Source organism: Cotesia typhae, unplaced genomic scaffold, assembly GCF_013202065.1.
Source record: "Cotesia typhae breed Kobodo isofemale line unplaced genomic scaffold, CoteBio_Ctyphae contig_4, whole genome shotgun sequence".
Classification (NCBI taxonomy): domain Eukaryota; kingdom Metazoa; phylum Arthropoda; class Insecta; order Hymenoptera; family Braconidae; genus Cotesia; species Cotesia typhae.
In genome coordinates this window covers 7,492,933-7,518,246 of record NW_027423748.1, presented here as the reverse complement: position 1 = coordinate 7,518,246, position 25,314 = coordinate 7,492,933, and the positions used below count along the sequence as shown (strand labels likewise).

The window sequence follows — 25,314 nt, the reverse complement described above, 5'->3', positions numbered from 1 at the left end:
AGCATGAAACAAATTTGTTATCTCGTGGATTTTTACGATTTATAAGCAAAATCAGCTTATGAAACGAAAAAGTAATGTATGTAATAAAAAAAAAAAAAAGTCAATAGCGGAAGAATGAAGGTGACTCGTGGAACATCTACCTCAAGCTGTTGATTGTGCCAGAATCGATCGTCTTATCAAGTACACCAGGGAATCGTCGATTTGCCAGTGAGTTTATGAATGGCGCTGGTGGAATGGAGCATGTACATACAATGGACACATTGCCAGCTAGATCTATGAAAGAACGCGAGAGTAAGAGAGCAAGAAGAATAGTATTTATTCTCTTTATGAAGGAATGGAGCCCGAGGATTGGCCGACGGCTCGTTTTTGCTAGTAAACTAAACGAAGACAGAGACAGCAAGCTTGCATGAACCAACTCTCAATTATGGAGGGGAAATGCGTGGAGATGTGCGCGTTGGTATCGGTCGAAGATTTCTGCTGTTGTTTGCTTCCTCCGTGGCATCTCTCCATCTCTCGCCGTTGGTTTAATGTTGTTGGGCATACATATGCTGTACAATACGTGTGTGCATCATCAACACTATCTCCAGTAGCAGTAACAGCTAAAATATCAGTCAGAAAAGTCACCGCTGTTAATAATTTAGTTTCTGAAATTAATGAAGAAATAAAAATATTAAATATTTTAAATAAAGTTTAATTATATTGTATTGTATAGCTTCAAAGTACTGGGAAGTATATATATAATTGTAGATACTGATTGTTGGTACTGTACTAGTAGCTGCTGGTTTTTGGTCCACCCCGCCCGACGATCATAGCGCCTCTCTTTCAACAACTGTCGTGTTTTAGAGCTGGCTGCTGGTTCACCGGCTGGTTGGCATTGCAGCTTGCTGCTGGCTGCCTAGCCTAGCCGCTTGCTTAGCATACAATATACAATATACACATACTTAACTAGTACACCAAAATAACAAGCTAAGAGCTCATCACAGAGCTCATTTAGCTTTTTGAGCAAATGACGACATCATCATCGTGATTATTTTTATTATTTATTATCATCGTGTTTTATTATTTATTATTTAATTATTTAACCACGTTATCAATAAGTCATTGAGGCTCACTGTGGTAAGGTGGTAGTGGTGATGGTGATGATGATGTTGTTATTGATAATGAAGCGGCACTGAGAAATATTATCATCGGTGTGGGCCATGGGCACGCAAAAACCGGAAGAATGGGCCAATTTGCTGATTACGCGTTTCGAAAACGAGGTAAATATTTTATAAAAATTTATGAAAATTAAGTTAGCCGACATTTTTTAATTTTTTAAAAATTTTTATTGAAAAAATTTCAATTAAACAATTTTGAAAAAAAAATGTTACATGTTAAAAACTAGAAAAATTATAAGTGCAATTTTTTGTAAATATCTTTTTAGTTGTAATTTAATTAATAAAAAAAAAAAAAAATCAAAAATTTTTAGAATTTTTTTTTATTGAAAAATTATTTTTAAAAAAATAAAAGAAAAAATTTTACATGTAGAAAATTTTTAAAATTACACATGCAATTTTTTGGTTAGAATTTAATTATTAATCAAAAAATTAAAATTAAACATTATTATTAATCAAAAAATTAAAAACGTCGGCTAATTTTATTATTATAATATTTTTTATTGCTCACTCACTTTTTTACTTCTTTATAATTTTATTTTATTTAATAACACTTGAGTTGACAGATATTAAAAATTTTTTTAGAATTTTATAGCAATTAAATTATTAAAAAAAAAAAATTAATTAAAAAGTTTCACATGTAAAAATTAATAAAAATTACAAGTGAAAATTTTTAAAAGCATTTTTTTATTGTAATTGATTTGTTAAAAAAATTTTTAAAATTGACAGCTGATTATTTTATTTTTTAGTGGCAAAGATTTTACTTAGTGAGACATCTTTTTATGACGTTATCACTGAAAATGCTTTATGAATGACAGTTTTATTATCATTGAAGATTTATTTATTTATTTTCAATATTAATTTATTATATTTATCCAGGCGTTGAAGTGAAAAACTTTTTATTTTTATTTCTTTTTTTTTTTCCTTATTTTTATTATCATTATTATGGTAAATAGTTGTCTTTAAAAAATGTCGGTATCGTTCAATCGAAAGCACATCTCAAATATCCTCTCTCCTCTAATTTCGTCCCCTCTCTGTATAAATTATCAGCATACACGCGGTTCCGGTGATTGCAGCGGAAGCCGTGGATATATTTAATTATGATTGCTAAGGAAATAATGACAGACATGTAGTTAAATTATTTTTAAATAAATAAGGATAAGTGTCACATTTAATTAAGAATTAAAATTATTAGCGCTCTTATCCATAGTTTATAAAATATTAAATCAGTCAGCTGTTAATTTAAAAAATTTTTTTAATAAATCAATTACAATAAAAAAAAATGCTTCTAAAAATTTTCACTTGTAACTTTTATTAATTTTCACCCGTGAAATTTTTTAATTAATTTTTTTATTTTAATAATTTAATTGCTATAAAATTCTAAAAAAATTTTTAATATTATGACATTAAAATTAGCTGTCACTTGACAATTTTTTAATTATTTTTAACAAATCAATTTGCTCCAAAAAATTATTTTAAAAAAATTGCATTTGTAGTTTTTGAAAATTTCTAAATGTTAATTTTTTTCAAAATTTTTTTTTGCCATAATTTATTTGTTACAAAAATTCTTAAAATTATCAACTATTTGCTAAATTAATTTTTATTTAATTTCTGTCAACTTGAGTGTCATTCTAAAAATTTTTACTTGTAATTTTTATTAATTTTTACATGTGAAAATTTTTTTTTTAAATAATTTAATTGTTACAAATATCTAAAAAAAATATTTAATATTTTTCAATTTGTGTTATTATTAAATAAAATAAAATGATAAAGAAGTAAATAAGTGAGTAAGCAATAATAATAATTACATTTTAATTATATACCCAAATAATACCAAATTAGTAATAATTTAACTAATAGATTAAATTAAATTAATTTAAATACTAAGATTAAATTAAATTATAATTTCGGCATTCATACGACTTAAAATTCCTTTTATTATTTAGTATAATCTCAAAATATTTTCAAATACTATAAAATTATCAATTATCAATAAAATAAAATATGAAAATAGAATTTAAAAAAAAATTTACAATAAATTTTCATACCGTTTAAAATAATCTCTGTAAAAATTAAATAAACATCAAATATTAAATATCTTGAAAATAAAAACCGATTAAATAATTAATAAAGAATTATTTAAATTAATAAGTATAATTTTTTTCAGCTGCCATGTCGAGCCGGTCCTCAGACAACAAATTCGCGAATAAACGAGCAGGAGAATCGGAAATTTTTGATCCAAATATCACGACACCGTTTCTCCTTGGTAATATCTGGATTGACGAAAATACTTCAACGTGTCAACGACACACTGCCAGGCACTGGAGGAGGTCAACGATCGTTTCACAACACCGATCAGGAACGTAATTGCTATGAGTCGATTATCATCGTTCTGGATACACTTGAACAGTGTTTGGCTAATCAGCCTAAGGACACTTCAAATAAAGATGAGACTATGAATGTTAAATTATTATTACGAACAAATTGTCAATTTATCAGTAAGTTTTTTTGTTTATTCTTCATTTTATTTAATTCATTTGATTAAATATTAATATTTAATTGTTTTGTTTTTTAGATATTTCTAATGACAGTCCACAACATGTGCACATTAAAAATTTAGCAAGCAAAGTATTATTTGCATTGAGTCTAAATTTTTTCACAGCAGTATTTAATAGGATATCTGATCACCTTCAAGAGCTGACAGTGTGTAATGAAGAGAATCCAGACTGCAGTGATATAGAATTGATTCAACATATCAACATTGACGTTGATCGACTTATACAAATATTAAATGGTATTTATTTATTGATTTTAATTTTTAATCTTCACAATTATTTATTTATTTATTTATTTATTTTTATTTTTATTTTTTTTTTTTTTTTTTTTTTTTTTTTTTTTTCATTTATAGAAACGGTTCAAAAATATAAACTGCTCAAAAAATCAGCTCATACAGTCTTGATAAATTCACTGGAACGTGCAATTTGGAATTGGATGGACACTTATCCTCATGAATTTGCAGAAGTACAAAAAAAAATAGACTACAGCGATACATCTAAAGAAATTAAAAAAAAATCAAATGATGGATTGGCAAAAGTATGCGGTGAATTGTTTGATGTTCTAGATACTTATGCGGAAAATAAAAAAAGCCGTAATGTTGCGGGATGGCCGTTGCAGATAATGTTATTGATATTATCACCAAAAGTATTGGAGGAGATATTGAATGCAAAAACAACAGTACCTTGCTCACCGAAGCATTCGCGAAAGAAACAATTCATCGATGGAATTAAACGAGGTCTTGGAATGCACGGTGGATCATCCAGTAAATCTCTCACTGAAGCTGCTATAATAACTTGTGTTAAACTCTGCAAGGCATCTACTTATATTAACAATTTAGATTCAAGTAACGTAATTTTTATACTAGTACGGCAAGTTATAAACGACTTAACGGTACTACTGTTCAACATCATGAAACCTTTTTCCCGTGGACAGAATTACATTGCCCAGGATATTGATATGATGATTGATTGCTTTGTCAGTTGCTTCCGTAATCGTCTTCATAATGATGAAATAACAAAAGTCTGTTTAAATTTAACTGCACCTTCGACTTATCAATTTGTTCTTGTCAGTTCTCTGTACAAAATAGCAACACCACCGAAATTATCATGGTGGCCAGAAATAAATCTAGTCTATCAACGTAGCGCTGAGCTGAGAAATTTATTCACTGATACACTCAACAAAGTAACTCAGAGCTATATATCCCACACAACACTGAGAATGATACCGAGTTTCTCGATGAAAGGAAAAGAACAAGGAAAATACAAAGATCGGGGTGAAGATATCGCAAGCCATCGGAACCTTTTACTGTGGATGGTAAGACTAATTCACACAGATCCAATGCTGATGCTATATAATCCCGGTAAAGCTGGCCATGAGATTCAAAGTTCAACTCTCGAGTTAATAAATGGTCTAGTCTCTCTTATTCATCAACCAACAATGCCGGATATTGCCAACGAAGCTATGGAAGCTCTGTTGGTTCTACATCATCCGGATAAAATAAAATCCTGGAATCCTGAAGCTCCAATAAAAACATTCTGGGATATTAGCTCCCAAGCTTTATTCTCCATTTCTCAGAAGCTTATTCAGCATCAAATAGTTAACTATACTGACATCTTAAAGTGGCTCAGAGAGATTCTAGTACGTAGAAACGCATTTTTATCACAGAACAAAGACTATGCTAACGTTGGAAGTCAAATAGCTATTTGTAAACAAGCCCACATTAAATTAGAAGTTGTTTTCTTTATGTATCTGTGGAGTGTTGATATGGAAGCTGTTTTAGTGGCTCTTTCATGCTTTTCTTTGCTGTGCGAAGAAGCTGATATTAGATGTGGAAGCGATGAAGTCGCTGTTACATGCCTTTTGCCTAACTATCATCTTTACATTGAACTAGCTCAAACTTCAACAGCTTTAACCACTGGTAAATAATTTATTCATGTTTATTTTATGTTATTTTCATTTAAATATATAGTATTTAATTATCTGTATAGCTAGCGGGGAGAGTAAGATGTGTTATTATGAACATAATCAGGGTAAGAAAAATTTTTAAAAATAAAACAATAAATTTTTTTATAAATGTACAGGGACTCACCTCGGATGCCATAAAGGCGTATAAAAAAATTTTTTTTTTTTTTTTTTTACTAAGTCCAAGAAAATTTTTAGTTAGATGAAAAAAAATTTTTTTTTTGTTAATCGACGTATTTTTGTATGAAACGTGTAAAAATGCAAAAAAAATTTTTTCTTCAAACTAAAAATTTTTTTGGACTTGGAAAAAAAAGAATTTTTATTATACGCCCTTATGGCATCTGTAAAGTGATATAATGACGGAATTTATTTTATTTTTCAGGACGAGCTGCTTTGCAGAAGCGAATAATGGCTTTGCTGAGAAAGATTGAGCACTGTGTCAACGGTGTCCAGCCAGCATGGGAAGAAACATTTCGCAATTGGGAATCCACGAGTCGACAGCTTACAAATTATCCTAAAAATAAAACCGAGGATGGACAAGTTGAATCATTTCATCGTAGCACTGGTAAACGTAGAGCTTCCCATCAGAATTCTGAGCACGAATTAGAAGAGCAGATAAATGAGTGGGCAAACATGACTGGTTTTTTGTGCGCTCTAGGCGGTGTATGTTTGCAAAGAAAGTCTCCTAGTCGACCAATGTCATCGGGAATGCTACCAAATCCCGAGCCAAAGAAGAGTTCAACAAAACAAATTGAAGCTGCGTGTCTAGCTAATCCCACTCAAGAAGTACAGTATTGCCCAGTCACCCAATTTGTTTTCAATCTTTTGCGCTTATTAATTTGTAATAATGAAAAATTTGGAGCACAGATACAAAAACACGTTAAAGAGCTCGTGGGTCAAGAGATGAGTGCTGCTTTATATCCAATTCTTTTTGATCAAATAAAAAGCATCGTCGAGAAATTTTTTGATCAACAAGGTCAAGTGATTGTTTTGGATCTCAATACACAGTTTATCGAGCATACTATTTTTATAATGAAGAACGTTCTGGAGTCGAAATCAGATCAACCATCTGAATATTTGGGAATGACAAGTATCGAGGGAATGACTCTGGCAATTGTAAGATACGTCAGACATTTAGACACTGCAGTCTACACTATTCATATTAAAACAAAATTGTGTCAGCTTGTAGAAGCAATGATGAAGCGACGAGATGATTTGGCATTTCGTCAAGAGATGAAATTCCGTAATAAATTAGTTGAGTACCTGACAGACTGGATTATGGACACCACTCATCAGATAGCTCCTCAACCAAGCACTGGTGACTTTACCACGATCACCCGGGATCTTCAGCAAGCTTGTATGGAAGCAGTAGGCTCACTTTTACGTGGTTTACCGCTTCAACCAGAAGAGTCTGACCGCGGTGATCTGATGGAAGCAAAATCCCAATTATTTTTAAAGTATTTCAGCCTTTTTATGAACTCACTAAATGACTGCAATGACGCAGCGAATGAGGACAAAGATGTCGTCTCGACTACAAGGATGACCAGTGTTAAATTGTCGAGTTTACGTAATGCCACTATTCAAGCAATGAGTAATCTCTTGAGCGCCAACATTGACAGTGGACTTATGCACTCAATTGATCTAGGATATAATCGCGATTTACAAACCAGAGCTGCATTTATGGAAGTGTTGACTAAAATCCTTCAACAGGGAACGGAATTCGATACACTGGCAGAAACCGTTTTGGCAGATCGCTTTGAGCAGCTTGTCCAGCTGGTAACTATGATAAGCGACAAAGGAGAGCTGCCTATAGCAATGGCACTGGCTAACGTTATCACCTCTAATCAAATGGATGAATTAGCGCGTGTATTTGTATCACTGTTTGACGCAAAACATCTGCTATCACCACTACTGTGGAATATGTTTTACCGTGAAGTTGAAGTTTCTGATTGCATGCAAACATTATTCCGTGGTAATAGTTTGGGAAGTAAAATAATGGCCTTCTGTTTCAAGATTTACGGCGCTAGTTATCTTCAGAATTTACTGGAACCTTTGATAACTCCGCTGCTGGATGATCCCTCGACAAGTTTTGAAGTAGACAGCGCAAGGATTGATTCTAATGAAAACATTGAACAGAATGGAAGAAACTTGATAGCTTTAACAAAGAAAGTATTTGACGCTATTGTTTCTTCAGCTGATAAATTTCCACCGCAATTGAGATCAATGTGTCACTGTCTGTATCAAGTACTCAGTAAAAGATTCCCTCAGTGTCCACAGAATAACATCGGAGCTGTTGGTACTGTTATATTTTTGCGATTCATCAACCCGGCTATTGTATCGCCTCAAGAAATGGGTATCGTAAACAAACCCGTGCCCATGCAGATAAAAAGAGGCCTCATGCTTATGTCAAAAATCCTTCAAAACATTGCCAATCACGTAGAATTTAGCAAAGAGCAACATATGTTACCATTTAATGATTTTTTACGTGCGCGTTTTGAAATAGGCCGTCGTTTTTTCATTCAAATAGCTTCTGATTGCGAAACAGTCGATCAGACTAATCCACCGATGTCATTTGTGTCGGATGCGAATGTTTTGGCTCTGCACCGGTTGCTCTGGAACCATCAAGAACGAATAGGAGATTATTTGAGCAGCAGCAGAGATCACAAAGCGGTTGGACGTCGGCCGTTTGATAAAATGGCAACGTTACTTGCTTACCTCGGACCTCCTGAGCACAAACCCGTTGAATCTCATCTTTTATTTTCATATTCTCGTTGGTCCAGCATCGACATGTCCGCGACAAATTTCGAAGAGATAATGGTAAAACACAATATGCACGAGAAAGAAGAATTTAAAAGTATTAAAAGTTTAAATATATTTTATCAAGCTGGTACAAGTAAACAGGGAAATCCAGTATTTTATTATATTGCACGTAGATATAAAATTGGGGAAACAAATGGGGATTTACTTATTTATCACGTTATACTCACTCTTAAACCATTTTGCCATTCACCATTTGAACTAGTTATTGATTTTACTCACACTTGCTCGGATAATCGTTTCAGAACGGAGTTTCTTCAAAAGTGGTTTCTAGTTTTACCTAAAGTTGCCTATACAAATATCCACGCAGCCTACATTTACAATTGCAACAACTGGGTAAGAGAATACACTAAATTTCATGATAGAATTTTGGCACCACTTAAAGGTAATCGTAAAGTTATTTTTATTGATTCACCTGCTCGTTTGAACGATTTAATAGACCCAGAGCAACAAAAATTACCAGGAGCTACGCTGACTCTTGATGAAGATTTAAAAGTATTTCCAAGTGCTTTAAAACTTTCACACAAAGACACCAAAGTATCAATAAAAGTAGGACCATCAGCGATACAAATAACTTCTGCTGAAAAATGTAAAGTATTGTCACACTCTGTACTACTTAATGACGTTTATTATGCCTCAGAAATAGAAGAAGTTTGTTTAGTAGATGATAGTCAACTCACATTAACGATATCTAATGAAGCTGGACCCCTTTCATTTATTCACAATGACTGCGACAGTATTTTCCAGTCAATAATGCATATACGTAATCGTTGGGAGCTATCTCAGCCTGACTCAATGTCAGTACACCCAAAAATAAGGCCTAAAGATGTACCCGGTACATTATTAAATATGGCATTATTAAATCTCGGGAGTTCGGATCCTGATTTGCGTACAGCTGCCTACAATTTACTGTGTGCTCTTACAGCGACCTTTGATTTAAAAATAGAAGGACAATTGCTCGAGACCTCGGGGCTCTGTATTCCGTCAAACAATACTATCTTTATTAAACATCTAAGTGAAACTCTTGCGGCAAATGATCCCCATTTGACTCTCGAGTTTCTCGAAGAGTGCATGCAAGGCTTCAAGGTATCAACTATTGAATTAAAGCATCTCTGCTTGGAGTATATGACCCCGTGGTTGAAAAATCTGGTGCGTTTTTACAAGCCAAATGACGAAGGAGGCAAACGACAGAAGCAAGTGACCCAGATATTAGAAAAATTGATAACACTGACAATTGAAGAAAATGAAATGTACCCGAGCATACAAGCTAAAATCTGGAGTACTATCGGGCGACTTCCCGAGTTAATTGACACAGTTCTCGATCATTTTATCCAAAAAAGCGTGGGATATGGCCTCGGTTCACCAATGGTCGAGATAATGGCTGATACAGCGGTGGCTTTAGCCTCGGGAAACGTCCAATTGGTTGCGAAAAAAGTTATCGGTCGATTGTGCCGAGTCGTTGATAAAACTTGTACATCTCCGACGCCCCTACTCGAGCAGCACATGATGTGGGATGACATAGCAATTCTCGCTCGTTATCTTCTCATGCTTTCTTTCAACAATTGCTTGGACGTCGGTAAACATCTGCCGTACCTCTTTCACACAGTGACATTTCTCGTGTGCTCAGGAAGTCTGAGTATGCGTGCATCAACCCACGGATTAGTAATAAATATTATCCACTCACTCTGTACCTGCAGTTCGCCTTCATTTTCCGAAGACACTTACCGAGTTCTCAGAATGAGCCTCGATGAATTTTCTTTGCCTAAATTTTACCTGCTGTTTGGAATCAGCAAAGTAAAATCAGCAGCCGTGACCGCTTTTCGTTCTAGCTATCGACATTCCAATGAAAAATGGTTCACAAACGAAAGAACGCTTTGCAACACTCAAGATCGTGAAAGACTTTCATTGACCAGCTTGGAAGTTATAACAGATGCCTTGTTGGAGATTATGGAGACTTGCATGCGAGACATTCACCGGTGCGATTGGCTGAAAACTTGGACGTCTCTGACTAAGAGTTTTGCTTTTTGTTTCAATCCCGCCCTTCAGCCGCGAGCTCTCATTGTTTTTGGCTGCATCAGCAAGAGCATAACAGACCAAGATATCAAACAACTGCTACGTATACTCGTAAAAGCACTTGAGAGTTTCAATGATATTACTCTACTTGAAGCTATTGTTATGTGTCTGACTAGACTGCAGCCGCTTTTAAGACCCGAGTCGGCAATTCATCGGTATCTATTCTGGGTTGCAACTTCAATACTTCAGCTGGACGAAGCACCTCTCTACGCTTCGGGATTGGCACTGCTTGAACAAAATCTCCATACACTTGACTCTCAAGGGACATTTGACGATAAGACACTTGAAAAAGTTATGATGTCAACGCGGGAGCCTCTCGAGTGGCACTTTAAGCAGCTAGATAACGCTGTTGGCTTGTCATTTAAATCAAATTTTCATTTTGCTCTGGTAGGACATCTTCTTAAAGGCTACAGACACCCAACTCCGACGACTGTGTCGCGTACATCAAGAGTTTTGACAATGTTACTGGCAATTGTCGCAAAACCTTTTCACAGAGACAAGTTTGAGGTGACGCCAGAAAGTGTCGCGTATCTTGCGGCTCTTGTTTCAGTGTCTGAAGAAGTTAGAAGTCGCTGTCACGTTCGTCATTCTTTAGGAAGAAATATTTCAGAGTCAAGCAGCACCGATTTTATAGACGTGCTGGTTACTAATGGCCCCGATGCTGCTGCCAGCACCAACTTGACGGTAAATTTATCTAATCGCAAGCAGAAGTCGTGGGACTTGCTGGATCAAACGGCCATCACCCAGGCCAAACAACAGAAGCAACCGCTCCAATCAGGGAGGATTTTATTTAAAACCCAGCGGTCATTCTCTGTACCGACTACCAAAGAACCCAAGCCTGCTGAAGAATCAGGCTCGAAAAATCGCAGCACCAGAGTCAGTGTCAGCAATGAAAATAACGTCCTTTTAGATCCTGAAGTACTGACTGACTTTTCAACGCAAACTTTAGTTCTTACTATCTTGGCAACTCTTGTTAAGTATTCAACTGAAGACAGCGAGACTCGTATTCTTTACGAGTATCTTGCTGAAGCTTCTGTTGTTTTTCCTAAAGTTTTTCCTGTTATAAAAAATCTACTCGACGCTAAGATTACCAGTGTGCTCTTCACTTGTCACGATCAACCGATTGTCAGTGCAGTCCAAGCAATTATTCAGAACATGATTGCTTGTGAAGATTCCGGACAGCAACTTCATTATTTGCAGAGCTGCGGTTTCGGTGGGCTATGGAGGTTCGCTGGACCCTTTGCCAAGTGCAACAGAACCGCTGATAGTGCTGAGTTGTTTGTTAATTGTCTGGAAGCTATGGTTGAGACTTGTTTGCCTAATGAGGAAGCTGAGGTACTGATTAATAATGAAGTGGAAAACGATGAAAAAGCCGATGAAAAAGCAGGAATAACACCTGGAAAATGTCTCGTCAAAGCTCGACTTCCATCTCAAGATAGTAATACGCGAGATGCTTCATTACTTCTCAGTTCTAAAGAGTAAGTTATTTATTAATTTCATTTATTTTGTTATGGACTGATAGAAAAAATTTATTTGAAAAAAAAAAAAAAAAAAAAAAAATCATTTTTGGAAATTTTCAGCAATTTTATTTCTTAGCTGAAGAAATAAAAATTGTTTAAAATTAATTTCTTATCACAAAATTGCTCATTTTTTTTTAAATAAATTTTTTCTCTCACTGCACGGAAAGAACAAAATTACACTGTATACTCTCCCATATTATACTCAGTGTAATCTGAGGTGAAAAAAAATTTCAGGTATCAAATATAATCCAGATTATATTAAATTATTTTTGTATTATACTCGGTGTAATCTCCGATTTTACCAAGTAATTTTTCTGGTTATACCGCCCTAGATTACACTGGATATAATCCGAAAAAAATATCCCGTATAATTTGAATTATACTCAGTAGAATTTTAGATTATATAATTTTTTAAAAAATTGTGATAATCAGTTTTTTTCTTTTTTAATTTATAAATTTTTTTGAAAATTTGTTAAATTTGTGATGATTAATTTTTTTTTTTAATTTTTCTTTTTTTTATGTATTTTTCAAAAATGCAATGCAATGCATGGATAGAAAATATTTTAGGATTTTTATTTTTTTGAATGAAATTTCTATTTGATTGTATTGATATATTTAAAAAAAAAAAAATTAATTATCAAATTTGATATCATCTGAAATTTTTTTTCACCGCAGATTACACTAAGTATAATATAAGAAAATATGCAGTGTAATTTTGTTCTTTTCGTGTGGGTATAAATTAAATTTTTTTTTTCATAATTTTAAATTATTATTGACTAAAAATTATCATTACTATTTTTTTTTTTTTTTTTTTTTTTTTTTGCAGGTTAAATATTGAAAGCAGAGGAGAATCATCATTAAATACCAACACGAGTAGTAGCAGTACTTCTCAATCCTAGCGATTAATCGGTGGTTCACGCCGTAGTAAAAATGAAAGAGTGCCGGACACCAGAAAGTCACGTACATCCAGGTGACAGAATAATTATCGTGATGATTAATAATTTGTTGTGGGATGATAATAATTAGTTGACTTTGTAAATATTTAAAACAAATTATTTTACATATAGTTAATCCGTAAGATTATTATAAATTATTTTTTTATCATTATTATTATTATTATTATAATTATAATTATAATTATATGAATATACTGTTGTCGTTTGTTTACCGTACAGATATTTATCAATATTGGGGACCTGCTACTGTTGCTACATGTCCAGACAATTTTAATCAGTACCGTCCACCTCGCGATTAGCAGCCTTTTCAAGATTCAACGTTCAAGCACAAATAAAACGGTCCTATTATTAATATCTCATCACTTTTATCTATACACACACTATTCCATCGACACATTCATTAATTAGTTCAATTCCATCATTATTATTTATGACATTAAAGTTAGCGGTCACTTGACAATTTTTTAATTTTTTTTAACAAATAAATTTGCTCCAAAAAATTATTTTTAAAAAATTGCATTTGTAATTTTTTAAAATTTCTAAATGTCAATTTTTTTTATAAATTTTTTTTTTTGCTTTAATTTATTTGTTACAAAAATTCTTAAAATTATTAATTATCTGCTAAGTTAATTTTCATTTATTATTTATAGAAAAAGACTTATCATTTTCGTAATCCGGTAGTTTCAAAGTCAAAAGCTTCTTAATTAAATAAAAAATAATATTTTTCATAAAATTAATAAATAAGTTTTCGTAAATAAATTGTATGTTCTAGATCTATATAGATAAATACATGTTGAGATTTTTAAAATAGAATATTTATATTCAATAATGCTAAAAAAAATATATTTATGTACATTTTTTTTTTTCATTGTTATTTTTGGAAATGAAAAGAATAAAATAGCACGGCCTACAAAAAAAAAAAAAAAAAAAAATATTTCACCAATAAATTTTGGTATACATACATCGAGCATTTTTTTTTTTTTTTTTTTACTTCTATTCTACCAAACAAGTATTAAATAATTGGTGCATGAAGAAACGCCTTCAAAGTAACGGATACCAGTATACTTTGTATATTTTTTTTTTTACTATTTTTCACACTTAAAAGTATTAATCAAGCTTTCAAAAATTAAAAAAAAAAATTTATTTACTTTTTTTTTAAGTTATTATTTCATTGCAACGGCAATTAGAAAAAAAAAAACTCTTGTCTTGAATAAAAAAAAAAGTACATCAGTGATCGCGGGCAAATTGTCCATTAATTCTAATAAATGTAATAGAAATAATTGTAAACAGATTAGAATAAGAAATTATTTAATACTATAAAAAAATCAATGGTTAATTAAAAAAAAAAAAAGAGTATATATCCAAGTTGTAATTAATATTGAATGTATATAAACAGTTGTAAAATAATGGCATAAAATAATTATAAGAAAAATAAATAACTAAAATAAAAAAATAAAGAATATTTAAAACATTGATACAAGATTTGTTTTTTAATTTTTTTTTATGTAATATAATAAACCTATAATTTCGAAAAATACATTGTTTAATAATAAATAATAATAATCATAATTATATTTGCCAGTTTCGAAAATAGGTCAAGGTCTTAATTAAGAGTCTTCCACGCGGGCGAGGCAACGCAGCCATTTAATATTTTACTATAAATGTTTTTTATTTTATTATTTATTTTCAAATAGAAAAAAAAACAATGACAGTGCAATTGTAAAAGCCTTTTAGTTTTTTTAATTTTTTTTTTTTATTTTTAGATTAAAGTAGAGATGAAAATCACGTTTCACTATTTTTTTTTCTTCATTCACATAAATTCACAAACTCGTACGTGAAAGTGTTACAACAATAATTTTAACGCAGTAATAAAATACATGGAAAGAATAAGATATCACTGGATATCATCCCAGATTATACTCAGTGATATCTGTAGTGAAAAAAAAAATTTCAGATAGTAGCTAGTATAATCCTTCACTTCAAAGTAACCTGCATTTACCCTTTTTCTTCTTCTTGACCTACAGATAAATAATACGTTTGTATGAAAATAGTGTCAGATATAAATTGCTGGTTAAATTTAATAAAAAAAAATTTACCTGTAATGCAGCTCTTGTTGCTGTTTCAAACACCTCTCGAACACCCTCCTTACTCTTAGCAGAACACTCGAGGTAAGCAAAAGCATTTATTTTTTCCGCCATAGTTCGTCCTTCTTCAGGTTTAACCGGCTCTTGTTTCATTTTTCCCAGCTCTTTAATCGTACCTGGGTCATTACGCAAGTCCTTTTTGTTACCAACAAGAATTATCGGAACATTTGGACAAAAGTGTTTCACCTCAGGCGTCCACTTTTCAGGAATGTTCTCTAGTGAATCCGGACTGTCGATAGAGAAACACATTAATATTACGTCTGTATCTGGATACGACAGTGGACGTAGCCTGTCATAATCTTCTTGTCCTGCTGTATCCCATAATGCCAATTCCACCTATTATACAAAAATAAAATCATAAATTAATTAATTATTAAATAATAATATTAAATAAATAATAAATAAATTTATTCAATTACTTGTTTTCCGTCAACTTCAATATCTGCCACATAATTTTCAAAAACAGTGGGGACGTATACTTCAGGAAATTGATCTTTACTGAAGACTATCAGCAGACAAGTTTTACCGCAGGCACCATCGCCTACAATTACTAATTTCTTCCTAATGGCCGCCATGAAACCTGATAAAAACAAAATAAATAAATTAATTATTCAATATAAGATAAAATAATTAATCACAGCATTTTTAAATTTAATTAAAAGCTATGATTCATTCAAACACATTAAACTTTCATTTTACAAAAACGTTTAAATATTTTATAAATTTATGTACAATTTTTTTAATTAAATAATTTTAAAACTGCCGTCGATTTCCGTGATTATGTCATTACATGCTAGTGATCGTTTTTGGAGCATCCCCAGCTACTTCTTATAGCTATTATTATTATTATTATTATTATTATTATTATTATTATTATTATTATTATTATTATTATTAAATAATAAATATAAAATATTTACATTCCAACTAATTCCAAGAACATTGTTACGGAACGTAATATAAACAATTAAACAAATGTCCTTGAATTATTAAACCGCTAAAAATAAACATATTTTTTATATTTTAAATTTATTTAGTCAATTAATTAATAAATTAATAAGTAAATAAATTTATAATGATATTTATATACTACGCAGAGCTTAATAGCAAAAAGTACCTAGTGCCCATACAGACTTCACTTAATAGAAATAATAATAGTAAACCTACAGTATATGTATCGATTAAATAGATAGAGTAAGTGAACAGAGTAAAAGCAAGCCCAACAATAACAAAATCAATCATTCAATTATACGTACTCTCTATTCTCTCGTGTTGTCATATTGAAATATTATTACGGAAATCTATTTATGTAAATATCTATCAATATAATTTAATTAATTAATTAAAATAACATTTACTCTGATTTTAATTAAACATGCTATTTCAATACAATTCAGCTATAAACAAACTATCAACTAATTTATATTAATTATCACACAGGATTTTTTTGTCTCAGAGGCTCTAATATTATATAAACTAGAGAAGAAAATGAATCCTGTGTCACTGTCAAAAAATCAAGTGCGATCTACCGAATTTTTTTTTTTTTTTTAACCAAAAAATAAAAACAAAATACAATTAGCAATAAATGGTGACTGGTAAACTATTGTATCGTTATGTACAACCTACGGGGTTGAAGAAATTTTTTTGAGATAAGATTAGTTTACTGGGTCCTACCTGATCCAGGGTACCCCGTATCGTCTGGACCGAGGCTTCGGCCCACAATGCATCCCATCACTCTTTTTAGTCTTTCGTATGTGACTTATCAGCGTCTCTGTTTTAATTTGACATTTATTGGATGTTAGAACGGGTAGAGATAGAGCAGAGCTGCGAGATGAAGTTCTGATACCACAAGATAATTAATTTATAATGCGGGTAACACAATTAAATAATAACACTAGTGTGTTAATGTTATGTTGTGTAGAGTATAGTAAATAAATTTAATAAATTATTTAATTAAATACCATACCAGTGCAACACTGTGTTAATAATAATAATAATAATAAGTAAATACTCTAATTAAACCAACAACTTAATATAAACAAGTCAAAACCTTATCTTTACGTACATTAAGATATTTATTGTATGTGTGTGTATATGTATTGTAAATATAAATAACACGGGGGCTTTTATCATTAAAGATTAATCTCAAATGATAACCATGATATCAAGCGCAAGATTAATCTTTGACTATTAAGTTAAGAGTCCACAGGTTGTTTTTTTTATTTTTTAATTAAATTTTTAAGACTTAATACTTAATAAACTATTAAAGTCAAGTACTCATTTGACGAGTTACTAATTATCTTTTCAATAATAACAAGTACTTGATTTTTTTTAGGTTACAATTAATTCATCAGTATTTTTAAAAAACAAATACCAACTTGTAGACTCAATGACAACTCATGCCTCAAATCCATGCATTCTGTTAAAAAAAAAAAAAAAAAAAAAAAAAAAAAAAAAAAAAAAAAACCCGGTGTTTTAATTATTTAAATTAAATAATTGGTATTGATAATAATAATAATAATAATGATAAATATTGTAATTGTAATTAACTGACAAGAGATTTCGTAATAATTAAATAAAGACTTCATGCAAGAGTGAAATAAGTTGACGTGCCGGATTTGTTTCAATTTCACCATTTGACAGTACATACAACATTTGACGTAGCAAGTACATACGTACATACATTCATACATCCGAGATTCTTTCTCTCTCATGTTACTATTTCCGTCGAATGATTCAATTCAATATAAGTAGGAAAAAATAATATAAAGAATGATAATCGAGAAGAGAAGCTTATGAATGATTTGATATCACTCTTTAACCAGCAGCGGGATATATGGACGAAGTAAAGACTAAAATTTTTACTTACGTCAGTATTCCACGAAGCTTTTTTTTTTTTTTTTTTTTTTTTTTCCCGCTACAAACGATTGACTGGGTTGCGGATGTGAGGAAAAGAGAAAGACGGTAATGTGTAAGAGAATACCAGAGTGAAAAAGAAATAAGAATAAATGAGTAAGAGAAGTTTAAAACCTGTCTCCTTTTAATAAATATTTTATTTTATTAATAAATTAATTAATTAATTATTATCAATGTATTTTTATAAAAAATATTTGAATACATTTTATTTAATAATTAATTAATTAATAAAATAAAATAAAATAATAAAATAAACTATCACAACCGGAAGTGCATTAACAATTAGCAAAATAAATGTACATATATGATTAGAAAAAGATGGAAGATTAAAAGAGGAGATTGGAGTTGGATGGCGACGCAGAGATCTTAAGCCTCGGTGACGATTTACTTACTCGACTATGTATGATTTGTAAAAATGATTTTTTTGCTGGTCTAAAAAGCTTGAGGGCACTCCAATCAATCTATGGTTATAAAGCGTTTAAATAATAATAATAATAATAATAACATTTATGGTAGCGATAATAATAATAATAATATGGCTTGTACTACTAATAATAATAACAACAACGCGCACGCAATTAAATATTTGTTGATGATATTATTTTTAATTTAATAAATTAGCTGTCGCTTGCTGATTGAGTCTTGTGAAATAATGTTTCTGAATAACTGCTGCATACGCATGGCACTCCCCCAGCTCTTAGCATTCGTATGAACAAAAAAATTTTTTGGTTCTATACCTCTAGTATAATCAGGATTTAAATTGTAAAAAATAATAGTTACTTGTACAAAAGCTTTTTGACTTTACCGGTATATGTAATTATTAATGCACGTAATACCGGTTAAATAATAATACACACAACACAACACAACCGTGCAATACTTCAGTCAACGTTTTTTTAACAATTAATTGCGTATTTACCTGATATCTTATGCGACAGATAGTCAAGAAAATGGCTGCCTTCTCTGGCCACACCTCAATCTGTTGAGTTAGCCGCTAATACTGAAAAAGTGGGGGGCGCTCTAAACTCAATACCGGATGCGTCCATTTTGAAGCGTTTATTTTTTTTTTTTTTTTTTTTTCTATCATTTGGTATTTTATTTGAAATATGGAGTGACAGCTTTTCAAAGTTGGCTTTAAAATTTGCATTTAAAAGAAACTAAACTTGAAACTTGTTTTTAGTGATCCAGAATTATTTTTTAATTGTTATTATATCGAAATAACAATTGTTTTACCGTGAAATATTGATTAGTTTGTTATTAACAATTTGGATTTTTGTGACAGCGACATCTTTAGACAACGCGGAGAATTAAATACGAAAATACCTGATGCGCAGTGACACTGAAGTCGACAGATATAAATGGTATATTACATACCTAGGCCAGTAAAATAAGAAAAGTCTCAGATCACATGTAATTGTTGGCCGAGGCGAAGCCGAGGTTGACAAACATGTGGTCTGAGGCTTTACTTTTTACTGGCCAAGGTGTGTATACTATTTTTCTGCTCGACGTAGCCGGAATGTGGCAACTTCGTTTAGCGCAGCGGCCAGAAAGTTGCCACTTTCCGGCCGGAGGGCAGAAAAATTTTGTTAGATATTTATAGCAATTAAATTTTTATAAAAAAAATTTAATTAAAAAGTTTTATATGTAAAAATTAATTAAAATTACAAGTGAAAATTTTTAGAAGTATTTTTTTATTGTAATTGATTGATTTAAAAAATTTTTTTAATTAACAGCAGACTGCTAACTTTAGTATTATAATGCGCAAGTGTGGAAGTTGGCAGGAATTTCAAAAAGTTAAAATTGAAGGTTACATTACGTATTGATTTCTATATATTTGTTAACAATATCCATACATGATGAAATTTATTTTTAATATTCCAAATATGTATATTATAAATTGTCAAAAAAAAAAAAAAAAAAATTATACGTTGGCAATTAGAAAAAAACAATAGGTAGTCAAAATTCGGGTAGACTACTATAAAAAGACTTAAAAAAATTTTTTTAAAGTAGTTAATATTGATCACGGATTAATTAATATCGTGTAAATTATATCAATCGATATCTAGATTTTATTTAATTTTGTTGTGGAGGATCAGGATCATTTGGGTTTCCGCCCATTTGTCTTCTCAATAAGTCAATTAATTCTGGATTGGCACTTTGCATTTGTTGTGCTAACTGTTGTCCTCTGAAAAGAAAAAAAAAAATCAAAATTAACGATCTTTTAAAATTTGATTACACTGAGAAAAAAAAAATACTTTTACTCAATTTAAAATTTCTTGGTTCAAGAAACTCGATGACAATCAAATATTCTATTATTATTAATTATTAATTATTAATTTCTAAAGAGAAGAGCATCAATATTTCTCTTTGGATAATAGATAAATAAGAGAATAGCTTTATTAAAATGAATTAAAAATTATTTAAATCAATTTAACAAGTTTTTGAGCTAAGAATATATATCAAGAAAATTTTCTTAATAAAAGTATTTTTTTTCTCAGTGTACAGGACAGCAGATCTTTAAAAAATTACATAAAGCGATAAATATATTTTCCAATGATCTATAAGTAGTCCTAAAGTCAAAAATAACTAATTAAAATAATTACGCTTGAATAAGAGCTTCCATGCGATCGTTGGATTCAACATTACCGCTCATAAATTCAGTCATAACATTCTGCATTCCTGGATCTGCAAGCATCTGTCTAGCCATGTTCATCAGTACTGGGTGTGAGAGCAGGCTACTCATGTCTGGGAATCCTGGAACATTACCAGCACCGCCTAGACCAATATTACTGACGCCTTGTTGCGCTAATTTTTCTTCTGTCAAGTGCAAATTATTTTTATAACTTTCGTTAGTCGGTTCGATCTCCAATGCTTTTTCGTAACACTCTTTGGCTTCTTTGTGTTCGTTTAAACCCGAATAAGCAAGTCCCATTCTTCCGTAAGCTTTACTGTACTTGTTGTCAATCACCAATGCTGTTTTACAGTCTTTTATTGCTTCACGATGATTATTTATTTTACTATAAGCTGCGGCGCGGTTACAATAATACACAGCGTTGTGTCCGTCTAATTTTATAGCTCTGAAAAATAATTAAATAAATTTATCAATTATTAAATACAAATCAATTTTTCAATGTGAAGACTTCTAAATGCAAATAATTTGAAAAACAATAAGTCTAATTTAAAAATTTTATTTATTTATTGCTAATTCAATTTGTGAAAAAAATAAAAATAAAAATTTTTCGCTGTCGGCTAATTTTAATTTTAATTAAATAAATTTATTTGTAAACTTACTTGGAGTAATGCTCAATAGCTTCTTCAACATTTCCTTTGCCCATTAAATTATTACCCTCATTTTTATATTTTTCTGCTTCAGCTTTTTCTTCATCTGTTGCTTCGCTCGGTGGCAATGTTATTAAATTTTCTACAGCTACTTTGTAAGTATTAAGTAAATCAAAATTAGCTGGAGAATCAGTAGCTTGCACGTTATATGCACTCTCTAGACATTGAATAGCAACTTCAAGACTTTCACGTGAATCTGCTGTGATGTCACCATCCTCCAATTGTTTCATTAAAAATTTAATTATGCTAGCAACTAGTCCTTTTTCTGCCATGATCTGTGAAAATATTAAAAAAATAAAATCAATAATTATAACCAAGACAACAACAAATAAAATTGTTGTCATGTCGTAACAATCACGCTTAATCATTGTAAGTATAATTTTTATTCGTTTACATAACCTTATTTAATTTGCAATTAAGTATTTTTTTACACATGTTTTTATTAATGCAACTCATGCATTAATAGTACTTAAATTACTGAGTTAAATTATTTACTCCGAGTAATTTGTGATAATTAAGGGAAATATTTAAATTAAATTAACAAAATAACTTACGTGGTGTTGTGTACAATTAACAATTCGTTGTGTCGATACTTGAAAAAATTTTATTGGAACTGTTTTGTGATTCTTGAACAATCACTTGGACATCAATTTTTTATTTATTTATCACCAGATGTTTTAACAAAGTATGTGTACATAAAAAATTTTTCAATTATTTATAATTTATTAATTGTTCTACCGGTGTGTGAGTAACTAGAGCTTTCCACGTCTCTTTCATTAAATGGCGTTTTTTATTTTTATGTGTGAAGTAGAGAAGGGTAGAGTGAGAAGTAAAGATTTTATCGATTGAGTAAAATATTAAAGCGCGACTAGTTTATTCTTTGCTACATATATTTTTAAATTATGAAAATTAAATCAGCCAAAATAGGAAAATTTTTAGTATTTTTTTTATTAAAAAAAAAAAAATTTGACATGCAGAAAATTTGAAAAATTACAAGTGCATTTTTTTTAAAATATTCTTATACTCATAATTTTTATTAATTTAAAATATCAAAAATTGTCAAATGTTTGCTAATTTTAGTATATTTTTCAAATTTAATTTTTGTAAAAAAATCAATTATAATAATGGTATTGAAATTAACAGACATTTATGAATTTTTCGGATTTTTATAGTAACTATATGATGATAAAAAAATTTTAATAAAAAATTATCAAAATTAATTTTCAGAATTTTTTTTTATTGAAAAAATTATTATAAAAAAATTTTTTAAAAATTCATTTGTATAAAACTTGAAAAACTGTAAGTGCAATTTTTTAAAACTATTTTTTAGTTCTAATTTAATTATTAAAAAATAATCAAAAAATTAAAAACGTCGGCTAACTTTACTATGATTAAAAAATTCCACATCTAAGAGTTAAAAAAAAATTACAAGTACAAATTTTTAGAAAATATTTTTTTTTTTTATAATTGCTTTGTCGTAAAAGTAAAAGATGTCTGCTGATTTCACTATTTTACAATAATAAAAATGGTTTTAAAAATTTTCATTACAAATTTTTTTGAATTTTCACACCTGGAATTTTTTTATTAAATTTTTTTCAAAATAGTTTCATTGCTTTAGTTGTAAGTAAATTTTTATAATTGAATATAATTAAAATCGTCAACTATTTTATAACGATCTTCCCGATAATGAACAAGATCGTCAAGGAAGCGCATACTGCTCTCATTATGCAGTTTTGTCAGTACTGGAAGTAAAGGAGTTATTCCAGCAGTTTTTGCTAAATCATCATAGTAATCCCCTTGCTCTGGACCCATCATATGAAAGTGGCGTTTCTCCAGACCTTTATCTAATTTTTTCTTCAATTCGGCAGCTTCTTCAGCTAACATTGCTTCTTTACTCGGCAGCTGCTTTTCGTTTGTCCAAAACTTCAAGGTAAATCGAACCTAAAGTAAAGAATGTTTTTTATTATTATTTTAATTAAGAAACTAATGAATTACAAATCATTAAAGATCATTTTTAAATAGATGTACCTGAATATCAAACATACTGAAAGCACAGACATAAAATGGCAAGCCTACAAGAGCCAATGTTGGATTTTCAACAGATAACAAATGCTTCCATAATGGTGTTACCATGTTTGAATCAACTCTAACTCCACAACTTTTCGCCAGAAAAGGAAAACTGTACTTGTATCCTTTTAAAATAATCCAATTAATTAAATAAGAATTTTTTTTTTTTTTTTTTTTTTTACCTGTACAGTAGAATATAACATCAACATTCTGATGTTCGCCATTAGAAAATGTAAGTCCTGTCTCATCAATTTTTTTTATATCTGGTTTCTATAAAATTAAAAAAAAAAATAATTTTTTAAAAATAATTTTCTTCTTTTTCTAACAATTACCTGAATAACATTTTCAGGAAAGACAGTGTGAATAGGATCGCGATTGTGATGACTCAGAATGACTTGTTTAGCCTTGCTCGATATCTCCAAAGCAAGATCCATCCCCGAAGGCCCAGCTCCAATTACGACTACTGTTTTATTAGCAAAAGTTTCAGGTACACGGTAATCATGACTGTGTAATTGTTGACCTTGGAACTTGTCGTGTCCTTCAATAATTGGTAAACTTGGTTCAAAATAATGTCCATTGCAGACCATAACTGCGTCGAAAATTTCTTTGGCTACAACACCAGTTTCCAAATTTTTTACTGTTACTGTCCATTTAGTTGATGAACCTGGCACCTGATTCTCTTCAGGTTTTGCTGAAGGTTCAATACACTCAACATTGTGACGAAACTGTAACAACCCGTCAGAACTGTTAAAAATTTTTCATTTTTATTTTTTTGAACGAAATTTATATTTGATTTTATTGATATTTTTCAAAAAAAAAAAAAAAATGCAGAATTAAAAAAAAATTGATTACCACAATTTTCACAAATTTTCAAAAAAATTTATAAAAATAAAAAAGAAAAAAATTGAATATAACAATTTTTGAAAAAATTATATAATCCAAGATTCTATTGAATATAATTCAAATTATACGGGATATTTTTTCGAATTATATCCAATGTAATCTAACGCGGTATAACCAGAAAAATTACTTGGTCAAATTGGAGATTACACTGAGTATAATCCAAAAATAATTTAGTATAATCTGGTTTATAATTAATATTATCTGAAATTTTTTTTTCACCACAGATTATACTGAGTATAATATGGGAGGATATGCAGTTTAATTTTTTTCTTTCCTTGTAGAAAGAAATTAAATCAAACTTACTTTAATGTACGACCGTAATTTGAAGTGATCACAGTAACTATTGAGAAAATCTAAAATTTCGGTTCGAGTGACATAACTCTTATCGTTTTCTGGTATTGGAAAATCTGGATAGCCCATTACTTCTTTTGGTAAATTAGTCCTGCAATAATAACACGAATAAATAAAAATTCAATTTAATTTTTAGATGCTACAAAAAAATGGAGATTCAATCTTACCGCAGACTTTTGTACATACTGGAGTGAATAGGCAGTCCATAATGATCAACGCCGATTTCTGGAGTATAAACCCAGGTACCTCCAACTTGATTAGTCTTCTCATAACAAACAACTTCAGTGACTTTACCTTGACTTTTAGGGTCTTCAGTAGCGAGAAGAAGAACGACGTGACGGAGAGCCGCTAATCCGGCGCTTCCTGCTCCAACTATTGCTATCCGCATTTTACTAATATTTTACAAATATTCTAACGTTAAGTAAACCGAACACAGTTATGATCCAATTCAATTGCATGCACAACTGGGAATAAAGTTAAGAGTGTGAAGTAGGAGAAAATGAACGTATCGCTTGAGACCACTGACTACTTCTTTTCACTTGTGTCGCAATTACTT

The 25,314-nt window shown here is 30.5% G+C and overlaps 4 protein-coding genes and 1 long non-coding RNA gene across 14 annotated transcripts; 2 read left to right on the top strand and 3 right to left on the bottom strand.

Moving 5' to 3' along the window:
- The first annotated feature begins 873 nt into the window (after nucleotides 1–873).
- On the top strand, nucleotides 874–14,928 carry Nf1 (neurofibromin 1). 5 transcript variants are annotated; one of them, XR_012479096.1, is made up of 8 exons: nucleotides 874–1,259; nucleotides 3,322–3,652; nucleotides 3,730–3,948; nucleotides 4,063–5,628; nucleotides 5,699–5,740; nucleotides 6,055–12,040; nucleotides 12,909–13,052; nucleotides 13,258–14,928. XR_012479096.1 is itself a non-coding variant. In XM_074242028.1 (7 exons), the coding sequence occupies exons 1-7, from the start codon at nucleotides 1,200–1,202 to the stop codon at nucleotides 12,979–12,981; spliced, it is 8,277 nt and encodes a 2,758-aa protein (XP_074098129.1). In that variant the 5' UTR covers nucleotides 874–1,199; the 3' UTR covers nucleotides 12,982–14,928. The 5 variants fall into 5 exon arrangements, 2 of the variants coding, with proteins under 2 accessions (XP_074098129.1, XP_074098130.1); XR_012479095.1 differs by having other exon boundaries at nucleotides 12,909–13,116; XR_012479094.1 differs by having other exon boundaries at nucleotides 12,909–13,156.
- On the bottom strand, nucleotides 14,514–19,164 carry Rho1 (ras-like GTP-binding protein Rho1). 6 transcript variants are annotated; one of them, XM_074242041.1, is made up of 4 exons: nucleotides 19,018–19,164; nucleotides 15,602–15,762; nucleotides 15,135–15,518; nucleotides 14,514–15,056 (listed from the first exon to the last, which is right to left on the bottom strand). In XM_074242041.1, exons 2-4 carry the CDS (start codon nucleotides 15,755–15,757, stop codon nucleotides 15,018–15,020), a joined length of 579 nt encoding a protein of 192 aa, XP_074098142.1. In that variant the 5' UTR covers nucleotides 15,758–15,762; nucleotides 19,018–19,164; the 3' UTR covers nucleotides 14,514–15,017. The 6 variants fall into 6 exon arrangements, with proteins under 6 accessions (XP_074098142.1, XP_074098143.1, XP_074098144.1 ...); XM_074242042.1 differs by having other exon boundaries at nucleotides 18,904–19,036; XM_074242043.1 differs by having other exon boundaries at nucleotides 18,879–19,018.
- A 746-nt stretch (nucleotides 19,165–19,910) lies between these two features.
- LOC141527384 (small glutamine-rich tetratricopeptide repeat-containing protein beta) lies at nucleotides 19,911–22,217 on the bottom strand. The gene is made up of 4 exons (XM_074242810.1): nucleotides 21,992–22,217; nucleotides 21,390–21,712; nucleotides 20,702–21,175; nucleotides 19,911–20,283 (listed from the first exon to the last, which is right to left on the bottom strand). Exons 2-4 carry the CDS (start codon nucleotides 21,707–21,709, stop codon nucleotides 20,172–20,174), a joined length of 906 nt encoding a protein of 301 aa, XP_074098911.1. The 5' UTR covers nucleotides 21,710–21,712; nucleotides 21,992–22,217; the 3' UTR covers nucleotides 19,911–20,171.
- A 606-nt stretch (nucleotides 22,218–22,823) lies between these two features.
- On the bottom strand, nucleotides 22,824–25,146 carry LOC141527383 (uncharacterized). Its single transcript, XM_074242809.1, has 6 exons — nucleotides 24,926–25,146; nucleotides 24,711–24,849; nucleotides 23,837–24,229; nucleotides 23,687–23,774; nucleotides 23,466–23,629; nucleotides 22,824–23,378 (listed from the first exon to the last, which is right to left on the bottom strand). Exons 1-6 carry the CDS (start codon nucleotides 25,144–25,146, stop codon nucleotides 23,070–23,072), a joined length of 1,314 nt encoding a protein of 437 aa, XP_074098910.1. The 3' UTR covers nucleotides 22,824–23,069.
- Nucleotides 23,854–25,191, top strand: LOC141527385 (uncharacterized). The gene is made up of 4 exons (XR_012479194.1): nucleotides 23,854–23,991; nucleotides 24,632–24,838; nucleotides 24,895–25,000; nucleotides 25,065–25,191. It is a non-coding gene; the product is annotated as an uncharacterized LOC141527385 (long non-coding RNA).
- The last annotated feature ends 123 nt before the right edge of the window (nucleotides 25,192–25,314 follow it).